Source organism: Dasypus novemcinctus, chromosome 19 (assembly GCF_030445035.2).
Source record: "Dasypus novemcinctus isolate mDasNov1 chromosome 19, mDasNov1.1.hap2, whole genome shotgun sequence".
In the NCBI taxonomy this organism is placed as follows: Eukaryota; Metazoa; Chordata; class Mammalia; order Cingulata; family Dasypodidae; genus Dasypus; species Dasypus novemcinctus.
The window spans coordinates 9,417,551-9,441,814 of NC_080691.1; the positions used below are offsets into that span (position 1 = coordinate 9,417,551).

The following is a 24,264-nucleotide window of genomic DNA, read 5'->3' on the forward strand; positions in this document are numbered from 1 at the left end:
CACTGCGCATGGGCCAGCTCCACACGGGTCAAGGAGGCCCGGGGTTTGAACCGTGGACCTCCCACGTGGTAGACGGACACCCTAACCACTGGGCCAAGTCCATTTCCCCAGTGAATGTTTCTTGAATGCACGATGGACTTAGTCCCGTCTCTGTCCAGAGGCCCTTCTCTAACGCCGCACGTCCTCCTGAGTGGGGTGGCCTCTCCTTCCATGGCTGAGCACCCTCTGAAGCAGGGCTTCTCTCAGCGTCCGCCCAGTCAAAACGGCCGAGGACAGCCACGTGAGAGAAAACGGAAACCTTGACCCCGAATGTAACCCGGGGTTTTCACATCAGTGAGATTTCACAGTCTTGTAATTTCTTTCCATCCAAATTCCCTCTTTGACAGAAAAAAAAAAAAAAAAAAGGCTTTTGGACAGAACGTTTTGGTCAATTGGGGAAAAATGTCAAAATTTGCCTCATTCTTTGAAACATAATTTAATGTTTTCCCTAAAAGAAAAATGGTAACAGGATAACCTGACTTTCCTTTTCCTACTTGTACCTCATAAACGCTTCTCAAGCCAGCTCTTAAATAAGCATCTCCACTTCAAAGAGTCCAGGACACAGGACACCCCTTCCAGAGCTCTTGACTTCCTTTTAGCTTGTTTGCTGTTAAAGAAGCAATCACTTAGCCTTTCTAAACAGCCAAGCATTTAGGAAAGTCTCCAAATCTAGCTTCTTCCCTCTGTAAATTTTGAGATGTAGAGGCTGACCCAAAATCTTAGTATTTGGCCTTCAGTGGACGAATGCCTGACCACTTTGGGGCCGTTATAAAGGACTTGGAGAGAACGCCCATTCCCAAACCCAGCGCGTTGCCTGGCATCCGGCCTCTCCCACCCAACAAGCTGCGTCCCTGTTGGGAAGAGCAGAGGAGGGTGTGTTGTGGTACATGGGGTCCATTTCCGATGCCCCTGGGGAAGTGCGCGCCCAGCCACTGGCTCTCCGCCAGCCCCGTGCCCTGGCCACGTCCCCGCTTGCCTGTCCAGGCCTTCGCACATGCCCTCCCGTGCCTGGCGTTTCCTCCCATTCCCGGCTCCTCGGCCACCGCCCCCTCAGGTCCGACCAGTTCCTCAGTCCTTCCAGGCCTCCAGGACCATCTCTAGGCCACCACCGGGGGCCCTGCGGCCCGCGCCTCTGCTGAAACATTGACAGTGGCCCGCGCAAGGATTCACGTGGAGGAGGGTGAGAGCAGTGGTCCGCCCAGCTCCAGCTCCTCTGCACGGCCCTCCCCGTCCAGCGCGGGTCAACCTTCCTCTTGCTGCTCATGCGCTTTGACGTCTCCTTTTCTCCCTGTGCAGGGCCCAGGAAGCACCTGGAATTTCTATCTCCCACCCCCGAAGCTGTCAACCAGAGTCCACGAGCCCTGGGCAGGATGTGGACGCAAAGGTGGCCTCTCCTTTCCTGGACAATCCTGCCCTGTCGCTGACCGCGTGACCCCAAGGTGGCCAGTCTGAGGGCATCAGGTGTCTCTGCCAGCCCCAAGGATGGTCCTGCCCCAGAGAACTCTCTCGGCCACACACAGAATCTCAAGGAACCGCGATTGTCTGGCGCTCTGCGGGGCTTCAGGCTGGCCAGTTAGAGTCACGATATCACGCTAACTGGACCTGAGGAGTGGCAGGTGGCAGGGCCCGAAGGCCCTGGAAGGCATGTGCACTAGAAGGCGGGAGGTAAACCCTACAGCGGTCAAGCGTTCAGGGCTCTCGTGAACTGGGGCAAGGTGAGACTTGCCCTCCAGGGTGAAGGACAAGCTTTGCCCCTTGTAGCTCCCACCACTAAGAAAGAGGCACAGAGGCTGGTGTGCCTCCTCTGGTTTCAGAGGCAGCACATCTTTCTGGACAATACCATGTCAACTCATCTCTTAGGTGACTAAGTGAGTGGCCAAGATGAAGAACCATGGCCTGTCACCTGGGCCATGCGATCTGGCAGAGCCCATAGTGCGAGAGGCACCTCAGCTGGATTCGGGGCCCAGAGTTGTCTCAGGAAAGCTCCACGAAGGCAGGTACCGGGCAGAGCCCTAGGGGTCTGGAGCAAGGTCAGTGCATCTCTAACAGAGAAACCGTGTTAGAGCGCAGTGGGCAGCAGCCACCGCCCTGGTGGAGGCTGCGCGTCTGACCACAGCTGCCCATCGAGCTGGGTGCTGTCAGACCCACCAAAACACAACAGCTGCTGCTCACAAGAGCAATCCATGGTAGGTCAGAAGTGGGTACACCTGGGGTGAAGCCCAAGGAAGCTCCCCATAGTCCAGACTCCTACGACACCTTCCCCCACTCCAGAGGCCTCGCTCGGTGCCCACCTGTGGCTTCACGGGAGATTCTGTACGTCCACGTGTTGGAGCAGGGAGGAAATCCTGACCCTGATTCACAGTTGGATCTGCTTAGTATGTTGGTACAAGGTAAAATAGACACCACCACCACCCCAACAGCGTGTCCCCTCCCTCTAGCCAAATGCCTGTTGGGTGGGGTGCTCTGTCCACCCCTCGAGCTCTGCTTTGACCAACACCCTAGCAGAGAGTAATGCACGCAGACGCTTGAAAGCACCTGCACTGCTGAGTGTGCCCTTTTTCTTGAACCTCTGCCATCACCAAGAGAAGATGCTCAGGATGGCCAGCGGAGGAGGAAGGCGTGTGGCGTGGAGCTGCTGGGCCCAGGCAAGGTCAGCCGAGACCAGCAGGTCTCCTCCACCCCACCCAGCTGACCCCAGGTATGTGAGCAGCTGACACTTGTAGGTGCGCGCCCCTGAGCCTTCCTGGTTGTTACACGCAGATCGGATGCAACTGGATAAAAGTGCTTACAATACCATCTTCTTATCTTTCAGGTGACTTGTACTGAGAGGTCCTCTTTCACTTTTGATATTGTAACTTGTGCTGCCTCTCCTTCTTGATCAGTTCTGCTCAAATTTTATAAATTTGATTAGTCTTTTCAAAGAACCAAATTTTGGCTTTGTTGTTTGCCTTGAACATTTGTTTTCTGTGTTGTTAATTGTTGATTTTATCTCTATTACTTCCTTTCTTTTGCTTTATCTGTCTGTTCCTTTTCTTGCTTCTTGAGAGGGATGCTTATAAAATTGCTTTTCAGCCTTTCTTCTTTTCTATAATATGCTTTAAAGCTATCAGTTTTCTCCAAAAACTGCACAAATTTTTATGTTGTATTTTCATTATCATTAATACAAAATATTTTCCAATTTTCCCCATAATTTCTTATATGCATGGGCTCTCTATGCATTGCTTAATTATCTAATATTTGGCAATTTTCTAGTTATTTTTAATTAAATTTCTAGTTTAAATCCCCACTGTAGTTAAAAAACAAACTGTAAGATTTGAGTCCTTGGGAAATTTTTGAGACTTGCTTTTGCTTTATGGTCCAAAATATGTTTTCTCTTTGATTCACTGCTTTCCCTCTCTCTCTTTATATATATATATACACACAAACATACATATGTATGTATATAGTCATATTTATTGATTGTGGTGGTCAATTCCAATATTGCCTCACATTTTTGTCTGCTTATACAATAAGTTATACATAAGGGTATGTTAAAAGCCCCAATTATGAGTGTGGATGTATTTCTCCTTGTAGTTTTTGATATATACATATATTTTTATTACAGCTTTATTGAGCCATAATTCACATCCCATAAAATCCATCTTTTTAAAGTGCACAATTCAATGGTTTTTAGTGTATTGACAGAGTTGCTCAACCATTGCCATTCTATAGTTCTAGAACATTTTCATCATCCCTACAGGAAACCTATGTCCATTAGCAGCCTCTCCCCAGTCCCCTGGTAATCACAAATCTACTTTTTGTCTCTATAGATTTGCCTATTTTAGACATTCCATATAAAGGGAAATACACAATATATGCTCTTTTCCGCCTGGCTTCTTTCACTTATCATATTGTTGAGCTATAAGAGCTCTTCATGTATTCTGGATATAAATCTCTTATCAGATCTAGGATTTGCAAATCTATCTTCAGGTCTGCAGGTTGCTTTTCATTTTCCTGATGATGTCCTTTGAACCACAAAAGTTTTAATTTTTTTAAAAAATTAATTTCTCCCTCCCTCCATTTTCTGCTCTCTGTGTCCATTTGTTGTGTGTGTCTGCTTGTATTCTCATTAGGCGGCTCTGGGAACCAATCCTGGGACCTTCTGGAGTGGGAGAGAGGTGATCATTCTCTTCGCCACCTCAGCTCCTTGGTCTGCTGCGTCTCTTATTGTCTCTCCTCTGTGTTTCTTTTTGTTGCGTCATCTTGCTGCGCCAGCTCTCTGCGTGGTCCACTACTCCTGCTCAGGTCAGCATTCCTGCGTGGGGCAGTACTCTGTGCAGGCCAGCATTCTGTGCAGGCTAGCCCTCCACGTGGGTCAGCTTGCCACAAGGGCCAGCTTGCCTTCACCAGGAGGCCCTGGGTGTCAAACCCTGGACCTCCCATTATGGTAGACGGGAGCCCAGTTGCTTGAGCCACATCTGCTTCCCAAAAGTTTTAAATTTTGATGAAGCCCAGTTTATCTCTTTTTTTGTTGCTTGTGTTGTCATATTTAAGAATCATTACTTAATCCAAGTCTTCTACTAACTTAATAGTTTTGGCTCTTATGTTTAGGTTTATGATCCACTTTGAGTTAATTTTTTGTATAGGAAGGAGGGGTCCAATTTCAGGCTTTTGCATGTGGATCTCGAATTATCCCACCACCACTTGTTGAGAAGCCTGTTCTTTCCCTGTTGAGCTGTCACGGCAGCCTCGCTGAAAATCAACAAATGCCTCAGCTTCTTTCGGGGCTCTAAATTCTCTTCCCTGGGTTTGTCAGTTCTTACGTCAATGTTAGGTTGTTGTGATGACTGCAGCTTTGTAGTTTTTGAATCAGAAAGTGCGAGTCCTCCGGTTTTGCTCTTCTTTGTCTGGGAATGTTTTGGATATACTGGATTTCTTATTTTCCATGTGTATTTTAGGATTGTCTTGTCAGATTCTGAGAAAGGGGCAGCATTACCTGTAAGAGAGGGAAATTTCTCCCTTCGCCTCAGTCCTGCTGAATCAAGCAGCTGGGGTGGGGCTCAAGGACTGGGGATTTTACCAGCTCCCTGGCGATGCTGAACACGCTCAGGTCGAGAATTCCTGATGCAGATGATGGGGTGTGAGCGACCGAAACGCTTCCTCGTTAGGAAGGACTCGTGTCAGCCAAGAAAGAGAGAGGACAAAAAGGGGGGCAGATGCTATGTCGTCCCTCTGGCCTAATGGAAGGGTCATTTCTTCCACAAGGTGTCCATGGTGGGGGAGGGTTCCCCAGGGCGGAGGTCAAGCCCTGGAGGGGGGGGCAATTTAATGACAATTGGCATCATGGGTATAAATATTTCTTTCTTTCCATCTACAGTCTGCACTAGAAATATCTTCTCACAAGGCAGGGCTGAGCTGAGAAGGCTGCAAGGCCCTTTCACAGCTCATGATGGTGGTAATTTAAAAAGCCTAAGGCTGCGTGTCTGGGTGTCCCTGTGGGACCTCTTGTCGAGGACACTCAGCGCCAGAGCTCCCCCCCCAGAGATGCACAGAATGGTGGAGCCTGGCCGTCGTAAAGGGGCTTCTTTTACTCTGCCATGGCCTTCCGGCCACACACATTTTACTTTGCATGATCGCATTTTCACAATGTGCCGCTACACAGTTACCCTGTTAAAAAACACAACTGATTGACAATCTAAGTCGATTTTTGTTTTTAGTTTACGCTTGTCCGCCCTACCCACCAACGTAAAGGAAAGCAACTTAAACCCCTCAATGTGCCCTGTGCCATCGGGCTGGGTCACGAGTGGGTAGGGGGCCGGCCGGGCTCCGTCCCACTGGGCCGCCTCTGGTGACGCCCCACCCCGGTGGTAGTGGCGGGCATTTGGGGTGCTTTGCTCTGAGAAGCCCCTCTCATTGCACAAAACGGGCAAATTTCCATCAGACTGGAGGGATGTGGAGAAGCACCCAAGGTACGACTTAAAGAAGAGCTTAATTGAGCTTGCTTCTAAGAATTCATGTAATGAGTAAGGATATAATTTATGTTTAATTTAGGAAAAATGTTCCACTTGATTGTCAAAAATAAACATTAACTACAAATCCACAGGAAGTCTAGGGCACCAGAAGGAAAAGAAAAAACCAGGAACTGTGGAAAAAGAAGAAAGTGGAGCCTGGAAAAGATTTTAAAATTCTCAGGTCTATCCCAAGATGCCACCAACGTTCAGGAACGGCCCCTTTCCCGCCCCACGTGACAGTCAACGGTCATCCTCAGGAAAGGGAATACGGAATTAAAAAGGAACACGTCCCTCAACAGGCCCTGATGTTCTACTTTGCTCCTTTATTAGAAATATAAACAGATGACCGTTTCTGTCTCTTTTTATTTGTCATTTTGCATTTTTTAACAAATGATTTTTGGTAGCCTGTCTGTATTATATTTTGACTCATAAAATAATCTTCCTAATTTCGCCTCGCCCAGTTCAAGGTTTCCGTCCCCCTGCCAGAGTCCATTCCTCCGACCTTCAAAAAAAACATCCACATTCATCAACTATTTAAAAAAATCTCCTTGATACAAAAATGGCCCTTCCTGGCTGCAAAACGGCCGACTGGTCGACCAGGGCGTCCCCGCCGCTCCCGACTCGCCCCCTGCAGACTCCTTCCGCCCCGCCCCTGCCTAATCTTCGGTCCCCAGTTCGACGTGGTCCCGCAGGAAGGCGTGCGGGCGCTGGCCCTCGGGCCAGGGGCCTACACGTGGGCTTGGAATCCGTCCAGGTAACGCCGAAGGTCTTTGGCACTGCCCACGTCTCGGCACACCCACTTGATGTCCTCGTCGTCGCCGCCGAGGATGGAGTTGACGGTGGGGCGGCCGTCGTCGGCGGGGATGGCGGTGAAGGTGGTGAACTTCACCCTCTTCGGCCCGCAGGCGGGCGAGGGCAGGGCCGCCAGCCGCTGGTCCTTGCCCTGCCCGCCGTCGGCCGGCCGCGGCCCCTGGCTCTGCGCGGGCTGCCGGGAGCCCCCGTTGAGCAGGAGGCGGTTGCGCTCCTCGTCCTGCCCCAGCCCGCGGTCTAGGACGGTCGTGTGCTCGTCCTGGGGCGGCGACGCGTCCCCGACGCCCTCCAGGAGCTCGGCCTCGTTCCCCAGCCACACCCAGTCGTGGGAGTGCGTCACGGCCGCCTGGCCCTCGGGCGGCGCCTGCTTGTGCCGGTAGCGCAGGGCGAAGGCGGCGCAGTTGATGAGGAAGACGGCGATGGCCAGGCAGAAGACGCCGAGCAGCGCATACATGCCGATCTCCAGGTCGCTCAGGCCGCGGGCCGCGGGCGCCAGCCCGTCCTCCTGCAGCCGGCCGCCCGGCCCGGGGCCGTCCCCGGGGGGCCGGGAAGTGGGCGAAGTCGATGGGGATGTTCTGCAGCTGCCCCTCGCCCGGCGGCCGCGCACCCCCCAGCCGGCTGTTCTTGGCCGCCCTGCTGTCCAGCAGCGGCCTGGCCGTGGTGGCGGGGGTCCACGGCACTGCCTCCTCGCGCTCCGCCGCCGCGCTCCCGTGCGCGGGTCCTTCCCGGCCCTTCTGCCGGCGGTCGCTGGCGTGGTTCCTGAGCTCCTCCTCGCCGTCGGGGTCGGCGCCGCTCTGGCCGAACTTGACCCTGATGTGGCCGACACCCGTGGCCAGGACGCTCTTGCGCTTGGACTTCTGGCAGGCCTCGGCGATGGTCATGTCCACTCGGACCAGCGGCCCCTGGCCCTCCCCTTCGGCCAGCACTGCCGGCCACCACGGAGAGTGGCTCTGGGCCACCGACACGACCGCCTCGTCCAGGGAGGTGGCAGCCAGGGAGAAGTCCTTGGTGTCGTAGATGTCAAGAGGTGTCACCGAGCCATCGCTGAACTGGAGCCACGTGCTGACCACGGCTTCCTAGGGGAGAGACACAGTTAGGGGGCTGCCCTTAGAAGTCGCCCCCACCCTGGGACCTGAACTCCAGGCACCGGGGGCCCTGGCAGGAAACATTCAGGTCACAGGAGTCACCTCAATTTAAACCAGAATGCAGGTCGCTGCGCGATAATGGTCCCTGCATAATCCTTAGCAGAAAGAAATACTCCCAGTGGCCTGGTGACCAGGACATCGCCCGGACACACTGAGCGCCTTTGCCCGAGTCGACGGGCCCCGGGGAAGACCCTTCCTGTCATGTCCCTGCGTGGCTCGGTGGCTGCGTCCATGCTAGGAGGAGGCGGGAGGGAACGTGGCCCGAGCGCGGGCCTAGAGGCAGGGACCCCCTCGCCTCCCTGCTCTTGCGCTCTGCAGGACAAGCCGGAGAGTGGCGCTCGTCCTGCAGGCCGGCCCTGCTCTGTGCAGGGGGATGCAGCTGACCGCGCCGCGCGGCCTGCTACGTGGTGGACTCGTCGTGCTGTCCTTGTGCTCCCCAGGTAGCTCTGGGGGAACCAACCACCGGCGGAAGCGGGAGCCAGGTGGAGGGGAGAGTTTAGAGGAAGCGTCTGCTGCTTCTCGGTCAGGAGCCAGACAGCGACGCGGCGTTCCCCACTGCCGACACCAGCAGGTGCACGTGAAAGCCACCGGCCTCGGAATGTCCCCGCATGGCCGCCCCGTTCCCCGAGAGCCCCAGAGCCCTCCAGGCCCCCTCACCCACGCCCCAGGCCCGACAAGAAGGCCTCTGCTGTGCTGGCCCCCATGTAGTTCACACAAGGTAGAAGGCGCTGCCCAGGGGGCTGTGGGTGCTTTGCCCCCTCTTAGAGCAGGAGCTCCCCGAGGGCAGGGACCTGCCAGGGGCCACCAGGTCCTGCGAAGGGGTTAAGAGAAGCGCCCAGGGCCGAGCCCGGTCCTTCACTGTTCCGCTCCAGCCCCCTCGGGGGTGGCCACTGCCAGGCCCGCAAGAGGCCCCCATGGCCGCCTTCTGCTGGGAAAGCCGAGCCGCTGTCCCCTCCCCTGTCCACTTCGTAGCTCAATGCCTCGCCTGACTGCAGCTGCCTTCCTGGACATCCATCTGGCCACGTCTCTCTCAGCCCTGTCCCTACGGGAGAAGGGGTCCCCGGGGCACACCCGGGCAGCTGGACAGAGTGCCCTCTGCCGCAGCAGAGGTCAGGAGGGGTCAGGCAGGCAGCTGGGGGTCGCCTGTGCAGAGCTCTACCTCCTGCACCAGGCGCTGCAGCTCCAGGGCCTGGGACGGGCTCATTGCCTCTTTCAGGCAGTGCAAGGCTCGTTCTCCACTTGCAGCTTTACGCAAGTTACCATGAGGCCCCGAAGGGGACTAAGTTTCTTGGGAAGACAAAACTATTTGTCAGCTGCCCGAGAGCCAGAGGCTGGTGTAGACGGGCCACTCCTGATTTTTATTCTCCTTCATGCAACTAGTGATGATGATGATGGTGGTGATGATCATATTGGTTTCCTATTGCTGATAGAACAAATTACCATGAACTCAGTGGCTTAAAACAACACAGATTTATTATCTTAGTCTCTGGGAGGCCGGAAGTCCAAAATGAGTCTGCTGGGTCTGCAGATGAGAGGTGGGCGGGGCTCGCTCCTCCTGGAGGCGCCGGGGCAGAAGCTCTTCCCTTGCCTTTTCCAATTCTAGGGGTCACCTCCTTTTTGGGAGGAGGGGGGCTCATCATCCCACATCACCTGACCCCTTTCCCCGTTCTGCTTCCCTCTCATCAGGACCCTGTGGCTACATTGGCCCCACCTGGACAGTCCAGGAGATGCTCTCCTTCTCAGGCTCCTTTTTTTTTTTTTTAAGATTTATTTTTTTATTTATTTCTCTCCCCTTCCTCCCCCTCCTCCCCCACCCCAGCTGTCTACTCTCTGTGTGTTCTTCTGTGTCTGCTTCTATTCTTGTCAGCGGCACCGGGAATCTGTGTCTCTTTTTGTTGAGTCATCTTGCTGAGTCAGCTCTCTGTGTGTGCGGTGCCATTCCTAGGCAGGCTGCACTTTTTTTTTTTTTTCCCACGCAGGGCAGCTCTCCTTGCGGGGTGCACTCCTTGTGCGTGGGGCTCCCCTATGCGAGGGACACCCCTGCGCGGCACAGCACTCCTTGCGCGCATCAGCACTGCACATGGGTCAGCTCACCACATGGGTCAGGATGCCCTGGGTTTGAATCTTGGACCCTCCATGTGGTAGGCGGATGGCCTATCCGTTGGGCCAAATCCACTTCCCTCTCAAGCTCCTTAACATCACCACAAGCCACTTCTGCCACGTGGCCCGACATGTTCAGAGGTCCTGGGTGTGGGGACAAGGACAGCTTTCAGGGTTGTCCTTCTGCCTGCCACAGGGACGGCGGTGGCTAAGGCTGGAGAACTCCCTGGGCACGCTCCTCTTCTAAGTGCTTAATCTTCACAACAACGTGGAAGGTGGACCCCACAATGACCACGAGCCCCCATTCTGCCTCCAAGATGGTGCGGGCAGTCGGGCTCGACTCCCCCCAAGCCGGGCGCTCTCCCAGTCGCCTTTGATCCTGCAGCCACCGATCAGGGCAGTGACTGGAGGGAACAGTTGTGACACGTGTCTGGAATTACTCCCAGTTCTCCGAGCACAGACCTTCAGGGACTCATTCCTCTTTCCTTTGCGCGTTTATTCATCAGATCTGTATTAAGAGCCTCCTCTGTGCCAGGCCCTGTGTTGGTGCTGAGAATTCTTAGAAGGGAGTTGGACAGCCCAGTGGGGGCGGGGCTATTGCTTGTGCATAAGTTGGAGTGTGAATTTTAACTCTCAACATGTAATCAGGGAGCTCTTTGGGAATGGGGAGAGGGGAGTTGACCCGGGCCAGGAGGGAGAGGGGCAGTGAAATGGGGTGGCCACGGCGCTGTGATAAAGGCGAAGCCAGGAGCAGAGCGGGAAGGAAGAGGCAGTGAGCACACAGTCTGGATGCTTTAATGCAATCCCAGGGTATCTGGAGAAGGACCCAGTGTCTGCTCTTATCGTGGCTTCTGGGCACGTGGCTTGGAGAGAGCTTGAATTAAATATATGGATCCACTCTTTCTTGGGTGTCATCCTGGGCAATTAAAAAAAAAGCCATCTTTCTCAACCTCAGTTTCCTCAACTGAATATAAGGATGTGGACACCAAACCACAGGGTCCAGGGTGGACATTTATTTTGCCTGCCCAGTTTCCACTCCTCCCTGACTGGTAGGGACTGGAACTCAAGTTTTCCTTTGGGGAGCCACTTCTCCAGTCTTCATCCAAGTCCTCCGCCCCTTCCAGGTCCAGGCTGGGCATGTGACCAAGATTTGGCCAATCAGAACATGCCATCGCCCCATTCACAATGACTGGTTCAGGAATGGGCACGTGATCCAAGGCAGCCAGTGAGACTTGACCTGGGAGTTTTGTGGGAATTACAGGGAGGAGGAGCTTGTTCTCCTCTGGGACTATGGAGTTGGTGGGATGTAGCCTGGGCCTGGGCATACCCATCTTGCCATCATTTAGGAAGAGTCTACCCCAAAATGAGGCCAACCCGGAGGGAGGGAGAGTTAAGAGATAGCGAGAGAGAGTTTTAAGAACAGGCTCCAGTCACAGTGTGGACTGGCTGGTTACAAGCCAGATGTAAATATACAAAAGGGAAATGCAAATTCCCAGGAACCAGAAGTGAAAGAGGCCACACCCCAGATTGTAAAAGCAGTGAGTGGATACCGAAGGTCTTGGCAGGAAGTGCTAGGAGGACCGACCAGCCAGTGGCTGGGATGCTCGTGCCCACAGACAGACAAGACCATGACCTTGTGAGAAGGGGATGGCGAATGAGACCCTCTCCATAGAGCCAGACCAGGCAAGGGCGGCCCACCCTGGGCACGGGGGATGGGAAGTCCCCCGCATTGGAGCAGCAATGGCAACGATGCTTGTTTGTGCCCTAAACACGGCGGAGAAAACGATTCCACTGGAAGGCAAAACCCCACGTCTTCCATGCTTAGGAGTAGAGTTTGAAGTTATTTTATCTCTGTGGCACAGGAACCGAAAACAAAGAAATCGACTTGTAATGGGCCCCTGCAAATACAAAACTGCACAGGAATTCCAAAGAAACCAAACAAAGCAAAAACAATCATAGCTCAAGAGGAGCTCACAATAAAAAAATTACAAACCGCAGGAGAGAAGGCTCCACCACGAGAGAGTCATAAAAAATTCACATGGGGAGATCATCAAACAAGGACTTAAAATCATAAAACAAAATAAACTGACAAAATTTGATAGACTATGAAATAAAATAGAAATTAAAAGGAGTAGCAACCATACTGAAAGCAAGAAGTAAGTGCAAAAAGACAGGGAGATGTAACAAGAACCAAATAGGACATCGAAATGAAAAATACAGTTGTTGAAATTAATTACTCAGTGGGTGGTTTAAATAGTCGATTCGACAGGTTGAGTGGGAGGATGAGTGTACTGGGCAATGGAGGTTTAAGACATTTACTTACACATGTAATAGGAATACTGAGAGATGAAAGATACGGAAGGAAGGTCCAAAGAAACGAATGGAGAATGAGAATGCCTAGCATCTGTCTCATAGGATTTCCAAAGAAAAGAAGAGGTAACTATAGGGCAAGGCAATATCTGAAGCAGTAGTAGGCGAATATTCCCTAGAATTCAGGAAAAATGCCCCTCATCGGAATGAAGATTTCCGACGACAGCATTTGAGCACCTGGACCTCGTATACCGGAAGCTACCAATGTCTGGGCGTTAATCAGTTCGTCCCCGTGTCTGTTTAGTCCAGTTTGAGCTGGGGCCTCTCACTTGTGTTGGAAAGAGCCCGGGTTTTACGGGCTGGCGAAGGCGTGTGTGACCCGGCAGAGGAAACTTCAAGACGGAGTAGCACTGGCTGTGGGTACCTGCCATGCCCCCTCAGGACCTGCCCTCTGAGCCTGCACCCGTCAGCCCTGCAAGGTCTTTCTCCCGCTTCTGGAGCCCGTTGCTGTCCCCGTCGCCAGCCCGCCAAGGGGTGAAGGCCTCCAGAAGCGGCCTCTGGCAGATGGTTGCCTGTGTGTGTATCCCAGCTCCCCTGGCCCTCACTCAGTTTCCCCAGCAGAGACGAGCTTCCATTGCCCGCAGTGGCTGACTTGATCACACCCTTCACCTGCTACCTTCCCCTCCTGGCAGCACCTGCCAAGTCCCTCATGGGCTTCCTTCACCGTCCAGATAAAGTACTTGCACTTGAATCCCCGGCTCAGGGTCAGCTTCCCGGGGAACAAGGCTTCGACTGAAGCCGTGGCTCTGAAGTGTCCGTTCCACCCTCTTCTCCACCACATAAAGAGACAAACCGACGAGGCGACCAGCCTCCTTCTAAGGCGCTAACACCAGGTACATCTTCATTTCACTCTTCCATCCTCGCCTTCTTTAGAAGAAATGAGCCATGGGAGCAAGTACGTGCTACTGTTCCCATAACCTTTCAGATCTTGTATTTTAAAGTTGGAAATATCGAGAACAAGGAGCCAGCCTTCTGAACTCCAAGGGCCGAGCTTAAACCCACGGACGCAGTGTGCTATTCATCCTGGCTGACTTTTCAATTTGAATTAATTTTTCTTCACAGACTCGAGGTGCAGAAAGAGCTTAACATAAAACAAGGCCCCTGAATGGCAGACAGGGTGAATTAAGCTCTCAGAACACGCTGGGCTTGCCAAAATCCATCTCCATCAGCCCTGCTGCGTCACGGAGATGAGGCCCTGTCGTTGGCTCGTTACGGCGAGGCTGGAACACAGGGTTTTCTCGGGAGGACCAGCGCATTTCCCTAAGATGAGAAATTCCAAACGACTTAAAATAACACATGCCCTGAAATGATTTAGCGCTCGAGCCTTTCAAGAGTCGTGTCTGCAAATTGGGTGGACCACGACCATAAATCCTCCCGAGACGTGCCGAGGTCCTCCAATTACCACCAGCAGATGAAGACGGATGGGCGTGCGGACGGGGCAGGGGCAGCCTGTCCCCGGCCAGGGCGCTGGGCACGCAGCCCTCCACCCTCCGTAGACAGCCCCGCACCTTCTGCCCTCTCCCCCGTCTCCACTGTTCTCCTTCCTCGGCTCTTCATGAACCCGGAACGCCCTGCTGATTAGCTGTCCCCGGGCTGGAAGAGGACCCAATGTGCTCCCGCCTCCCTGCACCCCTGTGCTGGCTGAAGAGGCCCCACCCCACTTCCTGGGACCTGGGAAGATGCTGCGGTCCCACTCTTGTGGCCTCGCCATGTCTTAGGGTCCAGATGATCTTACGACCGAGATGGTCCTGGATGAGCAGGGGGGCCCGAGGAAGTCCCAGGACCCCTTACAAGTGGAGAGAGTTCTCTGGCTGCTGGCAGAGGGGAAGCACGGACAGGACTCAGTGCACCGTGGCTGGCTTGGAAGAGGGGGGGCAGCCCTGATAAGCCCCGGAGCCCCCTGCCCAACAGCGGAGGAAATGGGGGACTCAACCCTCCAGTCGCGAGGGACTAATTCTGCCAACAACCTGATGGAGCCTATAAGTGGATTCTCACCCGGAGGCTTCAGTAGGAGCCTGGCCTGCCTGGCACCTTGCTTTCGGCCTTGGGAGACCCCGAGCAGAAACCCCAGCGGGGCCACTGGGGCTTCTGACCTGCAGAAAAGTGGGTGACACGGGTGTTGTTTTAAGCAACTGCGTGTGTGGTAATTTGTTACGCAGCAGTAGATAGCTGATACACCTTGCTCACTGAGCACCACCACTTCCGCTTGGCACAGGCGCCACCGCTCACACAACAAGCCAAGGCACTGCTCACAGCCCACATTGCTGTGGAGTTGGTGGCTCTGGAATTACATGGGCCCAGAAACCCTGCATGGCGGCTGGAACTTTCCAGTCTCCCCTAGTAGAATCTAAGCCCCCAGATTTCACCATCACGTCTGTGCCCTTGACCCTCACATCCTCTGACGTGCTCCCCACTCTGGGACACGATCAGTTCCATCACTTGTGTCAAGGGGTCACAACGTCCTCCTGCTAATCCCTGAGTGCGGTCCTCTTCAGTTCCATCACTTGTGTCAAGGGGTCACAACGTCCTCCTGCTAATCCCTGAGTGCTGTCCTCTTCTGCTGTCCTCGCCTGCCCCAGCCGCAGGGGCGGGCCCCCAGCACGAGTCCACGCAGGCCTGGCTGTCATGTCTACCTGCCGCTTCTGGCTGTAAGTCGCCAGATGACACCAGATTAGAAGCAGAGAGCTCTGACCCAAGACTGCGTCTGATGTTAAGGAGCATCCTGAGTGAAACGGTGATGACAGTAATAAGCAGATAGCCGTGAGAACCATGGAGAAGCTGCCGCGCCGCCGCAGCCTTGCCTGATGGGCAGGGCTCTCAGCAGTGCTCGTGACTGAACTCGAAAGTGACCTGCAGAGCGGCTCCCCAGGCCGGACGCTGCTCCCATCGCTCCAGGGGCTGAGTGCAGGGAAGTGTCCTGCCAAGGCCATGGGGCTGGCGGGACCGGAGCTGGGACGCCGCTGGCCCTCCTGGCTGCTGGCCTGCGCGTGTCTCGCCGAGTGACCACTTCGGAAGCAGGAAGGCCTGCGGAGTGGGCAGACCCCGTGAGGAGCGGCCGTGGCTGGGCTGCGCACGGCGGCGGCACACGGCGGGCCCGGGGCGAGGCCGTTGAAGCCCTGCCTTCCAGCCCACTCGACCACCGTTTATGGAGCACCTACTGTGTGCCCGGCGCTCTGCTGGACGATGGGGACAAAGCAGCGAACAGGTATGACTCCTCTGCGCTGACATTCCAAGCGGGAGAAGCACAATAAATACGCAAACGCGCAGATAAGGGGGGTACAAAGCGGGGCTCTTTTCTGGGGCTGAGGGAAGGCCTCCACGAGAAGGCGGCGTCACGGCTCAGGACAAGCCGGGGGCGCATATCCTGGGGGAATCAGTAGAGGCAAACCCTGAAGAAGCCCGAGCGGGGTGCGCGAGAGCCTGAGCGGGGCTGGGGTTTGTCACGCGGGCACAGGGACGTCGCGGGGTGGGCGGCTTTGTCCTAAGGGCCATGGGGGGCCACGGGGCATCAGGAGCAGGTCAGGACGTGATCTGATGTAGTCTGAGCCGGCGGCTCTGCTGCTGGAGTGGGGCGGGGGTGGCGAGGCTGGCACGGCTGACCTCGCCCTGGTCACGCTGGCTCGCACCGCCCGGAGCCCGGCGGGGAAGGGCAGCGGCGCCGTCTGCAAGGCCGCGGCCCCTGCGGGGAAGCGGCTCGGTCCCTGTCCCCCCCACATACACCTTTTGCCAAATCGGCCCCCTCCCCTCTGGCAGGTGGGCCCTACCTGCTTGGGGGTCCGCAGCAGCTCCTCGGCGGTGGCCACAGCCGTGAGGGCCCGGCTGTCCTCTGTGTTGGGGTGGAGGGTGACGGACAGCCCGGCCACGAGCTGGATGGCCAAGTCTGTCACCGAGACCTTGTCATCTAACACGGTGACCGTCTTCTCTGCCAGGATGGAGTCGGACAGTGGGGACAACACCTGGGGTTGGAGAGCACAAGACGAGGCCATCGTACCTGCTGGCAGGTGCTGGACCCTCACAGCTACTCTTCCCCCATCCCACCAGGCCTGGAGGGCCACCACATGGCTAAGGAGCCCCACACCTGCGTCAACAGATCCCCGGCTCAGTGTGCCTTTGTAAGGACCAGAGGAAGTCACACCTCCTCTAAGACACTCTGCTTCCATGTCTTTGAAAATCAAAATAAGTACTGACATCTACCCCATCCTAAAAGGAATGGCCACTCAAAGAGACGTTTCTCCAAGGAAGATATGCAAATGGTCAGCAAACACATGAAAAGGGCCTCAATGTCATTAGTCATTAGGGAAATGTAATCAAAACCACAGCGCACTACCATTGCACATCCAGCAGGTTGGCTATTATAAAAAGAAAGGGGAAACAGCAAGCACTGGTGCAGAGGTGGGGAAACTGAACCATAGTACATGGCTGGTGGGAATGTCCAAGTGTGCAGCTGTTGTGAAAAACAGCCCGCTGGTTCCGCGGAGGGTTAAACAAAGAATTAGTATATGACCCAGTGATTCCACTCCAAAACACACCCCCCAAGAAATGAAACAGGCCCTCAAGCAAACTCGCACACAAATGCTCACAGCAGCGCCATCCACAACTGCTAGAAGTTGGAAGCAACACACGTTTTTCAGAGGATGGGCGATGAACACGCGGTGGCACATGCATACTAGGGAAGACTGTCCAGCCGTGACAGGGGAAGAGGTTCCTGGACATGCTCGGATGAGGCTGGGCCTTGCGTGCAGTAGGCTGAGTAGAAGCAGCCAGACACGAGAGGCCACGTACTGTGAGCCCACTCACATGAAATAGCCACGATAAGGCAACCAGGGACAGAAGGCAGGCCCGTGGCTGTCGGGGGCTGGGGAGGGGGCAATGGGGGGACTGCTCCTGGGAGTGGGGTTGTGGGGTGATGAAAATGTTCTGCAACGAGGCAGAGGCGGTGGCTGTACAACAATGCGAATGGGGTAAGTGCCATTGGACTGTACACTTACAACGGTGAATTTTATGTGAATTTTAGCAAAACGTCTTATAAAAAGGAATGCCCCTCCCATTCAGATGTGGCACCTCGGGCCCTGCACAACCTCGCCAGCTGGATGGGACAGGGCCATCTTGCTAACTGGACTCATGAAGAGTGGCAAACGAACTACGCTGTGTCACCTAAATCACGTTCTATGTGAACCTGGAGTTGAGGGGAACTGAATTATAACCAGTCCATCCTCCCCCAAATGCAGCCTCGCCCCAAACTATTTTCTGCCTCATCTCAGAAGCCAAAAGTGGGTTTGGGATGCCCAGGTGAGATGACAGCCATGCATCCGTTACTTCTACAATAGCGGTGGTCGTGTAAGGACCGAGAATGACATTGCCACAGGCGGCGCCAGCACTGGTGGGCCTTGGAGGGGCGAGGAGAGGCCTCTGGCCCCAGTATCTCCCGCTCCCTTGCCGCCGCCCTGATGCCCAGCGTTCTGTACGTTTCCTTGAGCAAAAGACAGGGAGGAGGCTTTTGAGGGGAGTCTGTTGAATGAACAAATGGCAGAATGACAGAGTGGCTGAAAGAAGGAAGGGCGAGCAGAGGAGGGGAGGGAGCGCGGAGGAGGGGAGGAGGACGGGGGGGAGGGGGGAGAGCAGAGTTTGGGGGGAGCGTGAAGGGGGGAGTGTGGAGGAGGGGGGAGCGTGGAGGAGGGGGGAGCATGGAGGAGGGGGGGAGCAGAGTTGAGGAGGGAGAGCAGATTGGGGAGGGAGAGTAGAGTTGGGGGGAGCATGGAGGGGGAGTGTGGAGGGGGAAGCGCCGAGGGGGGAGTGTAGAGTTGGGGGAGCACGGAGGGGGGAGTGTAGGGGAGGGGAGGGAGGGTGGAGGAGAGGGGAGTGTGGAGGAGGAGAGAGGGAGCAAAGTTGGGGAGGGAGAGCAGATTGGGGAGGGGAGAGGAGGGAGAAGGGGTGAGAACGTGGGGGATGCTCCTTGGCCCCCGCCTGGTGGCCGTGGGGCGCAGGAGGCCGAGGCTGCTTCCAGGAGGGTGCAGGACTAACTCTAGAGAGTGGGTGCCAACTGGGGGGCGCCAGGGAGGAGGGGACGCAAGGGGCCCGTGTGGGGCGGAGGCGGCGGCTCCCCTCTCGGCTCCGCTGGGGGCGGCGGGGGCCCCCAGAGCCGCCCGGCCCTGCCCCCGCAGCACCGCAGTGGCTCCCCCCAGGCACCCCCCCAGCCGCGCCGCGGGGCCCGGCCTCCTACCTGGACCGCGGTCATCCCCACCTCGCGCCCCGCCAGGACGCCGCCCTGCAGCGAGGCGACGCGCGGCTCCTCCAGCTTCAGGAAGTCGGCCACCAGGTGGGTGACGTCGAGCTGCCAGGCGGGCCCCAGCAGGTGGCGCGGCTGCGCCCCCGCGCCCTCGGCCACGAACCGCGCCAGGACGCGCACCGTGGCGCGCTGGAACTGCAGCGCGCAGCCGCGGCCGCGCCGCTCCTCGTCCTCCTCGTCCTCGCTCTCTCGGGTGGGCCTGCGGCGGAAGAGCGCGCCGTGAGGCGAGGCGGGGGCGCGGGGAGGACCCGCCCCGCGCAGGGAAGGCCTGCGCCCCGCCCGCGCCCACCGCCTGGGACCAGGCGCTGACGCCAGCCAGGCGCGTGGGGCGACCTAAACTCCAATGAAATGGGAGCGCGTGGAAAGCGCCTTTCATCCAGCACACTGGCCACATTTCAAGTGCCCAAGAGCCACGTGGGCTAGGGGCTGCCATTTTGGACAGGGCGGTTCTAGAACGTTCCCCCCCACAGAAGGTCCTGTTGGGCAGCCTTCTCCTGAGGGATCCTGAGTTGTGCTCCTGCATGGATTAACTCTACTTCCCAAACGCTGTTAAGCAGAACTGTCACCGTTCTGATGGTTAGAAGACACTGATGCTCAGAGAGGCCAGGCAGCATGCCGAGGTCACACAGCTAGCCAGTGGCAGGGCCTGGACTTGAACCCAGGAACTCTCAGTTCTGCCCACTTCAGGGGCACTGATCAAATCCATCATCCTGGCCGCTCAGGGTGGGTGCGTGATCCAGAGGAGGGCAGGGTCCTCTACTGGAGCAGGAAAGGCTGCCACGGTGTGTGGGCCGGTGGTGGCCTCGGAAGGTCTGGGGCCATCAGGAAACCTGCCCTGAGGACTTGGGATGGCGAATTCCAGGTGGGAACCCAGAGTGTGACAACGGCTGCTCACAGCGCCAACAGGCCCTGACTGCGGACACAGAGCGAGAAAACGACCTCGAGCTCCTACGTGTGACGACCCAGAGCCACAACGTAACAAGAGGTGTGGTGGTTGTTGAAGAGCAAAGAGAAATACTCAGGAGCCAGTAGAAACGCAATTACAGTTTATCCAATAATTTGATCCGTGCAAATTCAAGCTCTTAGGTATTTATTAAGGCACAGAAGAGGACTCTGTCATCTCAGGGAGAGAAAGTCAACCAAGCCTCAGTTTCCCTGGAGGTGGAGGGGCTAGAAAATGGTATCACTTCCCTTGTGTCGTTTTGGGGGAGCCACTTGCAAGAGCTATTCTCACATGAGCTTAGGCTATCGGGTGCAAAGGCCCTGGAGACTGACCCCACCTCTCGGCAGCCTGCGCGCCTGGCTGGGTTGTCTTGGAGATTCGGTTTCCCCGGACTTGGGTGGTGGCTAGGATTTAGGGAAATGATGATAAATGTGGTAATACTAGCTGGGCCCTGCCTTAGCTCCTTGGTGTCAGGGTTGGTAAGGAATGCTGCCTCATCCCAGCACCAGCATACCTGAAGCGTACCTGCTAGCACACCTGCCAGCACACCTGCCAGCTCACCTGCCAGCAAATGTGCTAGCATACCTGCCAGCATACCTGCTAGCTCACCTGCCAGCGTACCTGCCCGCTCACCTGCTGGCAAATGTGCTAGCGTACCTGCCAGCTCACCTGCCAGTGTGCCTGCCAGCTCACCTGCAGTGCATGTGCCAGCTCACCTGCCAGCTCACCTGCCAGCTCACCTGCCAGCAAATGTGCTAGCATACCTGCCAGCATACCTGCTAGCTCACCTGCCAGCGTACCTGCCCGCTCACCTGCTGGCAAATGTGCTAGCGTACCTGCCAGCTCACTTGCCAGCATGCCTGCCAGCTCACCTGCAGTGCATGTGCCAGCTCACCTGCCAGCGTACCTGCCAGCTCACCTGCAGTGCATGTGCCAGCTCACCTGCCAGCGTACCTGCCAGCTCACCTGCAGTGCATGTGCCAGCTCACCTGCCAGCGTACCTGCCCGCTCACCTGCAGTGCATGTGCCCGCTCACCTGCAGTGCATGTGCCAGCTCACCTGCCAGCGTACCTGCCCGCTCACCTGCAGTGCATGTGCCCGCTCACCTGCCAGCTCACCTGCCCGCTCACCTGCCAGCGTACCTGCCCGCTCACCTGCCAGCGTACCTGCCCGCTCACCTGGCAGCCCAGGCTCACCTCTTGCTGGCCACGATGGGCACCCTCCAGCCTTTGATCTGGCTCAGCTCCGTGTCTGACACCTCGATCTGCAGCGGTAGCCGTGGCGCCCACACGGTGACGTGCAGCGGGGCGCTCAGGTACTGGTATGTGAAGTTCACCACTGCGTCCACCTTGCCCTTCATCTCCTTGCCATTGACAAAGACATAGTCACAGCGACTGGACACCTGAAAAAATGGAGGGAGGAGGGATAGGGGAGAAGTTCATGGACCCTGGAGACCACCTCTCCTCCAGTTTATCCTTTTCTTTTGCAAAACACATGGTCCTAGTTCCGGTGCCTTCCAAAGCAGGGCCTGAGACAAGGATTCAGTGCAGGCGGCTCTCTTGGGAGGTGACCCTGGGGAGCAGAGTGAGGGAGACAGAGAGGAAAGGTGCGCTCCTGCGCTTGCCACTGGGCCTCTGGCCCTCACGGTAAGCACATGGAACCGCCCACCTGCAGAACAAGAGGTAGGAACGTGTATCTACCGGCTCCATCCCATTGGTTGGGTTGTGTTCCTGGGCGCTACACCCCTGCACTTCCAGGCTGGGGCTGCACACGAGCTGCAGCCCCTGCGAAGACCCTGGGAGGGAAAGAAGGCGGCTGGAGCAGAGGCTCTGCCTCACAAATGAACCTGCATGGGCACAAAACCACCTGCTGCAGCTGGGGCTGAAATCTGAGGTGGCCGGGGGTGCGATGTGAGTGCCGGGGTGGTCTGCTACCCAGCCTGATGTCCCTTTAGAAGAGAAGCCGCTCTCATGTCCCAGCCACCGGGCTCAAACCGCCTTCCACTCCAGCAGGAGTCTCGCTATGCCCATGCTCCTCCAACCCCATGCCCTGACCCCAGGACCTCTGCACATGCAGCTCCCTCTGCCTGGGAGCACCCTTTACTCCTCTATTTGCCTGGCCAAGCTCACAACTCCTTGCGATGTGCCTGCCCTGAAACCCCGGGGTTTTATATATTTGCATTATAAGTGATTGTTTCGTGAATGGCAGAATCACATTTGTGACCCCAACCGATGATTCTTTCCCAGCATTCTCCCTTTTCTTTCTCCCTTTTCCGTAGATCTTTGCCCCAGGGAAGGGCTGAGGTAGAGTAGAAATGAACACAAACAAAAGAAAACAAAAATATTAAGACTGAAAGATCTGGCTTTTCTTTTCCTAAACCCTTAGGAAAATGAAACCACAGACAACTCTCTGAACACTCAGTGTGGCAAAAAAACCAGCAGAAGGATGCCTGTGGTCTCCAGTGGCTGGAGCGAGCAGTGTGGAAAACACCCAGGACCATTTCAGGCTCTGGCTGATAATGGACGTTTCCACAGGAACCATGCACTTGAGGCCCAGGAGCCCCCCTCTCCCAATGCCCCAAAGCAACAGTTAAGCAGTCCTGGAAATTAGACTAGGATTATGTTTCTGCCACCTAATGAACTGAGCACTAAAAATAGAAATCAAGCTCCATTGCAGAGAAACAAATGACTCGTCTTGCATAGCTGAGCACACTGTGTCTGTGTCACCCATTAACCTGTAAACACCTTGATGACAAGACATATATCTTATTCTTCATTGATTTCTTGATTCCTAACATCAGGCTGCTCTTTAAGCAGGAGCTCAGGATACTGAATGGATGGATGGATGGATGGAGGCATGGAGGCATGAAAGTATAGTTGGATGGATGGAGGCATGAATGGTTGGATGGATGGTTGGAATGATGGATGGAAGGATGGAAGAAAGGCTGGATGGATAGATGGTTGGTTGGATGGATGGATGGATTGATGTATGGATGCATGGATGGATGCATGGATGGATGGATGAAAGTATAGATGGATGGATGGAGCCATGGACTGATGGATGGATGCATGGATGGATGCATGGATGGATGGATGGATTGATGGATGGATGCATGGATGGATGCATGGATGGATGCATGGATGGATGAATGGATGGATGGATGAAAGTATAGATAGATGGATGGAGCCATGGACTGATGGATGGACGCATGGATGGATGCATGGATGGTTGAATGAATGGATGGATGCATGAGTGGATGGATGACAGTATAGATGGATGGATGGAGCCATGGAGAGGTGGATGGATGGAGGGATGGACGGATGGACGGATGGATGATTCATCCATGCATGGACAGCAGATGAATGCATGGAGATGTGGAGGGATGGATAGGTGGGTGAGTGAACAGGGTCCTTTCTTCATGAGGAGGGCTGTTTCAGGACAACCAAACAAGGATCTTGGGATGGGGGCAGAATAGGTGAGGGACTGAGAAGAGATGGAGCCAAGAGAAGCAGACACACCCCAAGCTAAATTGAAAGCTTTTAAATGAAATGACCTCACACAGCAGTACCTCATGTGTTTGGGGCCACTGATTCTTTTAGAGAACATTTATAAAACTAGTTCTTGCTAGGAAAATGTACATACATGTGACTTTGTATACCATTTCAGATTGAATGAAGTCTCTTATGAATTCCTCATATAGGATGTATCAGGCTACTCTATAATTATTGATTTGCTTATCTGTCTCCCATCTAGATTGGAATGACTCTGAAAGGAGTAGGACCTCATTCAAGGGGCTCTGCGGACCAGTTGAAAAGTATCTGATGCAGCACAATGCAGTCTTTGTGCTCTGATCACCCTCTCTTTCCCCAGCTTTTGGGAACTATGGATGGCTACTCTGGGCGCAATTTTCATCTTCACCTCACACTTCTGTTTGGAAGGGCAGCCGGTGAGGGCTGGGCAAGGAGACTTTCCTCCATCTGCTGGGGATGGCGTCGGGGAGCAGTTGTGAGAGAACCGTATATGGGTCTTCTCACTCATGGTCAAGATGGGTTTAAAAGTGTTTACATGTTGATTAAGGATGGAACCAATTTACACCGTTGTCCCAGACTTGTCATTAGCATGGAAACGCTGTCCTGGATCTGGGCAGACATTAGCATACGAGCCGAGCAAGAGTTATATCAGTAATCACTTCTTTAATCAATGTTGTAATTTACAGACCATTGACTTTTCGCATTTATTACCTTTCTGAGCTGTGGTGGGAGGCAGCCTTGCTGCTCCAGGGTATATAAACAATTAAGAAGAACTTGAGGTATAGAGCTGCCATGCATGGTCGAGCCATTGTCACTGCTCCTCCTGGAGGTGTCATGAACATCTGGGGAGGCCCAAGGTGATCCATCATCCCCTAAGTGGTTAGCAGGGGAGCCACAGCATCACCCAGTGAGCTGGCTCGGCTGCAAAAGGGGCCCCTAAGCCCCACAAGAACCTTTTATGCCCCTTGGCTTTGTTTCTGGGACTCTCTTTTATCCTTCATCATGGTCGGCCACTGAGTCAGCCACTGGCCTGCTCTCCAGGGCTTGGGGG

The 24,264-nt window shown here is 55.2% G+C and overlaps 1 protein-coding gene across 1 annotated transcript in view; it reads right to left on the reverse strand.

Moving 5' to 3' along the window:
- Positions 1 to 6,332: 6,332 nt before the first annotated feature.
- Positions 6,333 to 24,264, reverse strand: part of TMEM132C (transmembrane protein 132C) — a 377,044-nt gene continuing 359,112 nt past the window's right edge. The window contains 5 exon segments of the mRNA XM_058281216.1: positions 6,333 to 7,359; positions 7,361 to 7,915; positions 16,219 to 16,410; positions 18,675 to 18,939; positions 20,880 to 21,085. Of these exon segments, the coding sequence (XP_058137199.1) occupies positions 6,757 to 7,359; positions 7,361 to 7,915; positions 16,219 to 16,410; positions 18,675 to 18,939; positions 20,880 to 21,085 (1,821 nt within the window). The 3' untranslated portion in view covers positions 6,333 to 6,756.